The following is a 10,686-nucleotide window of genomic DNA, read 5'->3' on the forward strand; positions in this document are numbered from 1 at the left end:
CTCACATGCCGTCTTCTCAATGGCGGAGACATGTAGGATGGGGATTGCAGAGAGGGACTTGCTTTTTTGGGTTGTTTATTTTTAAATGTTGCCCTCCTCTGCCCTTTTGCACTATTTACAACTCTGAAATCCTACCCAAAGCACCTTTAACAGAGTGTTCAACATCACATCCCTGTTTTGTTTTTTAATTCCAAACTGCTGTAATATGCGGCCCTCCAAAACCTACCATGTTGATATACTCGGAATGCATCTCACTGAACTAGCAACTAGCATCCATGACAACTATGATGTTATTTTATTTTCATTCATTTTCGTAATCTGTCTTTCAACAGAAGGTCAGACAAAAAAGCTGTTTGTAGGTGTGATAGACGCCTGCATACCTAACAGTTTTGGCTTTCACAGTTTCTCGGTTCAAATAACTATTGAAATAGCAATAATGTCTTGCTATAGGAGTAGATAGTTGGGGTAGTACGTGTGAGGTAGTTACTGAGATATCTTTGGGGTAGCACTTCAATCAGCAAGCCAACTAAGGCAAATTGAAACTAATATTTAGCTTCATGAAAGTAAAATTCAGTCCCTTATTTGTCTGTTGCACTATTGTCTGTTGTACATCCTAGCACTTGATGAACGCACTTGCAGGTTGTATTCATTCACTGTACTTAATTGTGTAGCATGTACTTAATTGTGTTGTGTATGCATGTTGTGTAGCATGTACTTAGTTGTGTAGCATCTGCAGTAGCTAGCTATCACTGCTGTATACGGGGAATGGGGTTAGCCTGGCAATTGTCAGTACTTGCACTTGGTTCTATGAACATCTTTACTGTACCGACGGCGATATATTGTTTCACTTCTTATGACTAATGTACTTATTGTAAGTCGCTTTGGATAAAAGCATCTGATAAATGCCCTAAATGTAAATGAGTTGCAGGGACAACAAGAGTATCAAAGAAGGTATATGGTTTCCATGCTGTGGTTTCAGAATATCACTGCAAGCATTCTTGGGTCAATAACATAGGCAAAACACCAACAGATAAACACAGATATCAGTAGTTGATAACGTCAGTGATGACTGGAATAACACCTGTCATAACACTGCAGTATCACGCTCTTTGTCATGGCACATTTATCCAGCAGTTAACTATGTCATAGCTGTGGGCACAGGCGGTGTACAGCGTAGCCACCAGCCTTATTTAGCCCAGATGCAACCTGTGTCTCTAGGGCTGCATCCAAATAAGTACTACGTACATATGTGTTCTGCTTTCCGCTGTAAAAAGTATGCTTTTTAAAGGCATATTATGTGTTGCAGGATTTGCCATTTTACAAGCTGACAGCTTGTAAAATTAATGACGGCACTCTACTTACCAACGAGTGATGTTTTATGTATGCTATTCAGTATGCAGCTTCACACAGAATCAGGGAGAACCTTATTTCCTCATGTGTTATTTATTTTTAAGGTTATACAAACATGACGTGTGTGGCAATATTTCATAACCACTGAAATGCCATGGTCTGCATGAATGCAATCTCAATTCATCCCATTTAATATCGAATAATATGAGAAGCAGAAGTCATTCAGAAAATACTTTCCAATACTACTTTTTTTAAGGAAATACAATTGCTGTTTCGGATGCCAAACAATAATCCGTAAATAGTTAATCAATATCTTGAACCACAATATGTCGAATGATAGCTGTGGGCTAGTCACACTTATTGCTTGATGTGATAACAATGTCTCTGACGTAATTATATAAATGTGTGGATTTTAAATGTACGTTCCATTGCATGAATCTAGTCTTTACAGTAATGTGACAGCAACATGCATATTTTACTAAAGAAGGCTTGATACCTTTTTAAAAAAATATATAAATACAACATTGGTATCATCCAACTGCAATATCCTTAACCCAAACATAGGCTAATGGTAAGCAATAATGTTAAATTGTAAGTCGATTTTCTATGAGGACAATTAAGGGGTCATTTTGTAACAATTCATACTGAACTAACCTATATTTCATCCTAAAGCAGTAGATCAGCATCCTGAAGAATAGACCACTAGTGGAGCATCCGAATATATCAAACCATAGTCTCAAGAACCAGACTCCAGTACCTTTGGGTTCCAACATCATGTTAAATCTAGTAGTGGGCTACTACATTACTTTATTTATGTATGTATCTGCATTGTTTTATCTGTTACAAAGGCACTACAATAAAATGAAATGGGGATGATTTCATATTTAATCAGATCGTTTGTGACTACTAAAACCACATCACATATAACCAAATTCTAACTACATATGCAATAGATGCCTAACAAAATAATAAGCAGTAGTGCAGCCGAAACCATAAAGATGGGCTGTGGAGCTAAAATGGCTGAAACCCATAATCGCAATGCGAACTGCAGTAGCAGAACTCCAGCAGAATCTCTAGACGGCGTACACATAACTAGCACTCTAGCTGCCTGTCAGGGCCATAATATTTGAATTAGACCCAATTGTTAGCGTATGCTTTATGTTTATTATCATGGTTTGTGTCATTTTGTCCCATACATAAAACGAGATGTTGTTATAAGGTTAATCCATGCTCATAGTTGCTTATTGACAAGGGTCAAAAAGAGACCTGGCAGACTAAGAGGTCATGTCATATGAAAATTATAAATCTATACCCATGTCTGACTTCGAAAATGTTTACAACTTTAAAATGCGTCTTGTAAAAGACCTTGTTCAAAAAAATATATAATAAAATAAATAAATAAATAAATAATAATACAAAAGAAATAAATAAATAAATATATATATATATATATATAGAGAGAGAGAGAGAGAGAGAGAGAGAGAGAGAGAGAGAGAGAGAGAGAGAGAGAGAGAGAGAGAGAGAGAGAGAGAGAAAATGTGCCATCCCCATAACCGTAGTGGCCTACTTAGTTCAAATATAATTTTCTCCCCACACCCTGTTTCGCTCTCGTTTTAAGGCACATGTAGAATGTATATCCAACTATTGCCCAAAAGGAAAAGGGATATTTTGAGATATGGTTTTGAATGAACCATCATCGAGCCGTCAGCTGGGCCGCCACAAGCCTCCAACATGCGCTCGGTCATTTTGTGGAGCAAAAAACCAAAGACCATTTCACACAGCGGACGGTGAGAAAATTAAAATGAAACGAAAGATGTTTCACTGTCAAACGGTTTAGGCGCTAAGAGGAGCAGCGTGAGCTGTCAAGCAGACGGGAGAAAAGAACATACCGATCTGGACGCTGGGGGAGCCGCAGAAGCCACCGCGCCACAAGAGCATCAGCAAGAGCAGCGGCTTCATCCTCCTCGTCGGGTTGGCTCTTCTTAAGGAATAATCGCCTCCATTTCACAGGCCGGCACGTTTAAAAACAGCAGTTACAGCCGAGGGTTTTGGTCCCGTGACAAGATCTCCGCGGAGCCCTGCAGATACCTGGATCACTGCTCGCCTCCGCCGTGCGCACCCTGCCGCTGTTTGACAGTGGGGGTGGGGGTGGGGGTGGGTCTGAAGGACGCTACAGGAATACTAATGAGCCACTTGCAGACGAAGAAGCACGACACAAGACCGGGATTTGCCGACAGTTGTGCATCGTAGGGGTACTCGCAATATGCCCCATGGTCTCCAAACGGCCCACATAATTAAACGTTTGCAGCGTTTTTCAATAAAATGTGTTTTCTCACTGACTCATTTGGTCTGCTTCAGTCTGTCAAGGCTGTCCAACGAGCCGCCGTTCGCTACAATCTTTTCAGGCGACCCTTTTTATTACATAGCGCCATTATAGAGGTAATTACGGTATAACCTAGTCGACGTTATCCCACCAAACCTTCGTTTAACTCGCTATATATATATCATACTTTCTTTGTGTGACGTTGGATAAAAGCCCGGCTTTCTCAATAGGTTTTTTTTCCCGTGAATATGATAATACCACGCTCATTCTGTGTGGACCACTCGACGCCCGCATAAAATATAAAGATATTCCTCATATTTAACCTCATTTAACTTTTCTTCATTAATTTTGTAAGAAACCAGTTGCCTTAATTTATGCTAATCCATTTCCTCTAATAGGCTAATGCATTCTAATTATGCCTAGTAGGCCTATGCCAACTTATTATAAATTATAACTAATGTATAATGTCAACGCTTTATTTAAATAAATACAATTATCAACGATTCAGTAAATCTAAGTAAAATCAGTTGTATTTATCATTTATTTACATTTGTGCTTAGTTCATGTCAAGCCGGTGCAAAGCATTCATCCTGTTGTTGTTGAACGTTGTTCACCGTATGACGGCGCGTCTTACTGCACCACCCAGGTGGAGCGGTCTCCCTCTCCTGGCCTGGCTACGACACACCTCGGTTCCCAGGGGACCCACTGGCAGCCACTGAACCCTGCTGCTGGCCTTGTCCCTTTTGCTGGCAGAACGGCTTGACTGATCGGGAGCCTGGGATGCTGACGTCGTAGGAGCCCTACCCCCCCCCCCCCCCCCCCCCAGGAGCTAGCCATGGGCGTCCACCGCGGGTGCTCCTCTGTGCGGCGCCGGTAGTGAGGACTACACTGAGTATGTGGAAATGTTGCAAGTAGAATTTCCAACATTGCAAAATAGAATTAACGATAAGGCAAGGCAGCGCTCAACGGTTTGTGTGGGGCAAGGAGGACCTACAAGCTTATTAGAAACTGAGCCGTCTAAATCGGGGGGATGGGGTTTCATATCAGGCCCCATTTTATGGCGCCATTACATTAGCTTTCAGACTATTGTGAGTTCAGGAATGGATTCGATGACAGGTTAGTCCGTGGTGTCCATCGTGGGAAGTGGCATCCTCACATATAAGACAGCCTCAAGGAGAGGTGTTCATAGAATTTGCACGGCGTGAGCCGTGCAAATTCAGAGCCAATCTATGCCACCATGGAGGTTAACAAGGAAGCAATGAAGACAGGGGTGGATCATCAAGGAGACCTACGAACAGGTGTGGGACGGCTGCCTGCTTCCCCACATGCTGGGCTCAAACTGAGCACGTCCGCATTACGTCAAACAGGGTGTATGCCAATAGTGACAGCGGGCGTCATTGATCACTATGAGAAATGCAGTGGTTTTAATGACCTGTGCGAGCCATATACTCTAGAGAACACGTACATAGTATCCATGACGTCGCCTATTGGCTTACTCATGAGTGTATTTAGGGTGTAGATTTGGGGAATCTGTACCCAAATCAATCCTTCCGGACTCTTACGGTTATTGTTATTGAGTGTTTCCTGTCCACTAGACTGTATTCTGGTGGCATTGTCATTATCTGCTCCACAACAGATCGGTATCATGCATGCAGTTTAAGTATAGTGATAGTGAACACATCACAGCAACCAAAGACATGCCCAGAGAAAAGACCATCGTCTCATTCCTTCAACACCATTCCAAAGATCAGGCCATTGTTGTCGTATTTTGTGACAAATATCTAAGGAAGGAACTTGGATTAAGGTGATGGTCATGTTCTTGGGTTCCATGCTTGAAAACATAATCATGTTTTCAATTATGGAGGAGCGATATTTTTTAAAAGAATTGGAAAAATTGAAGCTGTAAATATAAGGGAAAACTAAATTGGAATTGCTGACATACACCCACGTGTACTTTGTTCTTCATGTGCGTTAAGGTGAAAAGCAAGGTTTACAAATGGTCATAAGAAAACGTAATTGTGCAATGAATTGAGGTTCTGGAATTAACAGTATTCATACACACAAGAGACCCACGCTAGCCTGGGGACACACAAATCACGCTGGAGGTTTTTACTGCAATGCTTGCTAGGAGCGCTGCTGCTGAGTCCTGTCGACAGCAATGCCTCTGGTAGTAAATCTCTCTCTCGCTGCCTTCTGCGTCCCCCGTCCCCCCCCTCTCTCTCTCTCTCCCTCTCTCTCTCTCTCTCTCCCTCTCTCTCTCTCCCTCTCTCTCTCGCACACACACACACACACACTCACACCATGATCTCCTCTCTCACATGTACAGTAATATAGAGTGGTGCAGGGAGGGTAGGTTTAGTACAACTTGTAACAGGACGCTACAGGAGAGCCTAGCCACAGGGAGACGCACCGAGCCGGTGGCGTTGGGAGGCAGACAGCAGAGGAGGAACAGAGGAGGAAGTGAGACACACACACACTTCTCCAGCCGGTCCGGGCAGCCGCATACAGAGCACTGCGTGACAAAACAGAAAGCCCATTACCTAGCAAAACTGCTGATCCAGCTGAAGGTAGGAAGCCATCATTCTTTGCATATCTTGTGCAGTTTTAGAGTCTCTGTACAGGCGGCACATATGTGTAATTATGTTATGTTTGTCTTATTACTTGCATGCTGCTGGTGTTACATTGCATTGTTTTTTTGCCTAGCAGGGCTTTAACCTTGGTTTTGATGAGCTGTGTCATTGCAGCTCTAACACTGCTCTATTGCTGCAGTCACTCTCTCTCTCTCTCTCTCGCTGTCCCATCCTGCTTTGGGTCTCCATCTCTTTGCTTTAGTGTTCAGTGTCCCTCCCCAGTATACCTCTTATTACTGGCTTTTTCAATGCTGCCTCTGTATTGTAGTATGGTGTTTTTACGGAACTAAATTGATGCCAGCACAAACTGAATATTTACCATGAATTGTGTATGCTAGATTTGTATATCCTTTATGCTACAATCTATATCACACATCTTTAAGTTAGATTCAATGGATTTCAAGCTCATCAGCAGGAACTTGCGAGGTTCATCTTAATGTATTCAGGGACTCAAATCTAACCCGAAAGACATCGGCACCACGCTGCAAAGACGCTGATAAGTGCATTGGGAGGCCCGTGTGTTGTGTACCCTCCCGTCTCATCAACTGATAGGAGGGAGCTTAGGATGATATCAGCCAAGGATGTGGGGCCACACCAGTATTCAGATAGCATCAGTTAACCAAAAGGGTTCTTGAAGCCATGGGCCACAGTTCTGATTGTAAGGTAATCACAGGAACCCAGAAGTAAACATTTGACAGTGGTGAGGGGTCCAGGTTGTAAACATTTAATTAGACTTTTGCCAAAATAGGTTTTGATCATATCTGGCCCTAGCATCCTGGTTAGTGATCAATTGATGCTACCTCAATTACATTTAGCATACAGGGAATAACATGTTATGTCATGTTATAATATGTATAAGACCAGACCTTAGTTTAAAGCTGTAACATGTACGATTATTTGTTTAAAACATTAAAAAAATTGTGCAATACCCACAGCACAGCAGTCCTCCAAAGTAAAAAAACAATGGAACCTCAGTTTATTACAACTGTACACTAACAGTGTCGTGGTATTTATAATAACATAGCACGACAGTCTCATACTGCTTCTGTTGTTTCACATTATGACGTCATACATTTGGCCTGTTTCTCCTCCACATTGTCCTCCATCGTCCGGTCCGTTGGCTGCGCTGGTCTGTGGGGCGAAAGAGGTTAGGCAGCGTTAGACCGGCTGGCCAGCTAGCTCACCCCCGGGCCCTTATGGAGCTCCTCCAAGGGGAACGCGCGCATGCGTGGGAGCCAGGCGGACGCAGACGCTCCACCGTAGTTTGAATGGCACCATGTGAACCTCCCACTTGACCGCTACGTCTCCGGCCACTTACACAATGACTGTGCACGTGTCCCACTGTGCGTCTTGGATCAGAGTTCCCCCCCCCCCCCCCCTTCGATATCAGATCCAGCGTTCTGGGCCCGTGTCTTCCCGATACCGATGCCGTGGATCGGATCGGGATCATCCCGATAATTTAGAGACAAAAAAAACAAGTCAAATGTTTTTGCCAGTTTCCACCATTGATGACGGTGGTCTGGCTGCTGGCCTGTGGTGTCGGGGCGTGTGATAAAAGGTTCAACACAGATGTGTTTATTCAAAGATACAAGGTAAACACATGAAGCATCTGTGGGACAAAGGACATGCTATAGTATGTTTTGGTAAGGATTGCATGTTAAAGACACCTATGGGGTCTGATTTATCTAAGACACTAAAAAGAGACAGTTTAACGGTCAGTTGAGTTGGGTCTAACCGTATATGGTGTTGTGTTGTGACCAGAAACTGGTGTCTAATACTGTGTCAGGTCCAATGCAGTAATAAGGTTAGCTTCAATACTGTGTCAGGTCCAATGCAGTAACACGGTTAGCTTCAATACTGTGTGGTGTTTTCCGAGGCACTTCGACGTCGCGACAAAGTGACACACCGGAGGCTGGTGTGTGTGGAGCTCCGAACGGCCAGCGGATGATATCGACAGCCATGTCTGAGAGCCGCATTATTTTACCAACCCATATGTATACATTTAAAAATGATTATTAGTTTTTAAAGACAGAGTGAACCCAGCACCATGTTCTTTACATGGTTATGTCTTATATGATCATCAACACAATAAACCATGACATTTTATCAATGCTACTAAAATTACATTGTTATTTAGAAAGAAAAAGGGGTCGAATCCCATGTTTTAACGATTCCCAAACCCCTGTGACGGTTTCCCTCTGCTGAAGCAGGGGGCGTTGCTCTGGTGACGAGGGGAAGGAGAGAGGGAGGGTGAGAGAGTGGTCCTCCATCTCAAAACACTCCTCTGTAGAGTGCCTCTGTATCCTACCCCATGACATTGCTCATTATGATACTGCTGATAAGATATTGCTGAACGACGGGTTCACAAAGTTACCATGGTGATAACATCTCAGTCTTAATGAATCCCCTCCCCCCTCTTTCCTCATGAATGACAGAGCTCTAATAAGACCTTAACGTTTGGTTTTCTTGTTCCGGTGTTGTAATTCCAGCTGAATTGGGTTCACTGGCTCTTTAAAGACAGTTTTGCTTGGGACGATTAGGCGATTTGATGAGATAACTGTAGGCATTCTGAGACATTCTTGATGTTGACTGCTTGTACTTCAAGGGCTATGTTACACCCCACTGAAGTTGATTCAGTTCTTATTGATAAAATAAAAAGTTAGACTTTGCTACTCATTCAATAGATATTAGGGTGGCCGCTATCGACGGGTCAGACATTAAACATATATTAACCTCTGTGAGCACAAGAAAGGTTATGGAAAATGTCCTCGAAAGTGACGAGCTAAAAAGAGAGGGAACCCTGAACAAGGCTCATTCAGAAGGTCCTGCAGGAGGAGCTTCTCTGTTCACACAAGGGCCGGTGTGCTCACCAATGTTCACCTGTGGTGAGGTGATTTAAGGCAGCCTGGTGCTACCAGACCATCGTACTTCATTTCATTTGTACAGAAGGTCTGGAACTGCTGTAATTGGCAAACGTTCACTCACTTGGAGGCGGGTGTCTGTTGAAGTTTAAAACTATTGGATCTGCCCAGTGCCACTCTGGATCTGCCATAACCAATCGCAATAGCGTTTGGTCGTGACGTTTGTCATACGCCGGGACCGGCCGAAAACTACGTTGCGCGCATGCGCAGGCTGTGTACACAAACAAAACAAGATGAAGCGTGAAGATGTCTGTCAACGATAGCTGCAGGTTTTGTTCATCTAATTTTAGAGTTCAAGGAACAATTACAAATTCTACATTAATATTCTATAGTAAGGACAGAGATAATGTTTGCAGTCAACTGTCGAGGCTGGGTCTTGTCATTGACAATACGTCGCTACTTCGACGTCATCGTTCTCAGCCACTTCCTCTGTTCGCTGATTGGTCAGACAGAAATTAGTTTGGGCAAAATCCCACTAACAAGCCCCAGCCCCAGACTGACTACTGAAGGGAAAATGAAATTTGGGCGGAAGTAGGTGGGCGGGCGGAGCCAGGCTAGATTTAAGGCAGCAGTATGCGATATTAAGGCTATTTGACATATACGCCCAAAACCTTATATTACTAATAAAGAAACTCATTTGATCCCATCAGATCTGGTCCCTCTATGTGTCTTTTTCCTTTTCTGAAACGGTTTCAGTTGTCATGGCACGGCTTTACTGTAAAAGTTACCAAAACAAAAGCTTTGAAATTAAGAGAGAACTTCAAATTAGGTGTCAGGTTCTGGTCTTTTGGTCGGTCGATATGCACTTGATCAAATTCGCATTGCTGGTGTTACTTTCATAAGGCAAGGCAACTTTATTTATATATCATGAGAAAGATGAGGAGAAAGATGCTTCTTATTTTCCTGGAACTGGAGGGACACATGCAGATCGATGTATTTATTTTTGAGTGATAGCCTATATTGTTTTAAAAATAAAATGAATTATGAATACAAATAATATTCAACTTTTTTTTAATCATAGACTGTACTGACTTTACAGTGAATTTTATTTATATTTATCTATAAAATATTGTAAATATTCAAATTCAAAACATGTTTTGAATTTGGTCAATAAAAAAAGACAATACCCATTTTGTATTTTTGATTCAGCAGTATCTCTGTTCAGTTCAGTTCAGTTTATTGAAGTTGCATCTCATATCATATTTACATACAATGCAAGAGCAAAAATCTACCCCCCTCCTGACCAGCAGCAAACATAAAAATACCAATAAAGTTGAGACATTCGATGAACGGTGCAGAAGAACAAGTCACACGGTGTCAACTGTGATGCAATACAGATCAATGTAAACAATCAATGTTCTTGTACAATGTAAAGAATCTTTAAAAACAATGCAGCAGCAAAACATAAAAAACCTCAGAGGTTAGGAACACTTATAACATCCTTTTACAAAATGGAACACCA

General features: G+C 42.4%; 1 protein-coding gene across 2 annotated transcripts in view; it reads right to left on the bottom strand.

The window, feature by feature from the left end:
* The window catches only part of LOC311340689 (glutamate receptor 2-like), a gene marked incomplete at both ends in the record, with an annotated part of 43,481 nt that extends 40,172 nt beyond the window's left edge, over nt 1-3,309 (bottom strand). For both annotated transcript variants that reach the window (XM_084465562.1, XM_084465563.1), the window contains one exon: nt 3,240-3,309. In XM_084465562.1, coding sequence (XP_084321688.1) covers nt 3,240-3,309 — 70 coding nt within the window. The remainder of the gene's footprint in view (nt 1-3,239) is intronic.
* Nucleotides 3,310-10,686: the final 7,377 nt, after the last annotated feature.

The sequence above is a fragment of the Micromesistius poutassou genome (genome assembly GCF_964030765.1).
Source record: "Micromesistius poutassou genome assembly, chromosome: 3".
Lineage (NCBI taxonomy): Eukaryota > Metazoa > Chordata > Actinopteri > Gadiformes > Gadidae > Micromesistius > Micromesistius poutassou.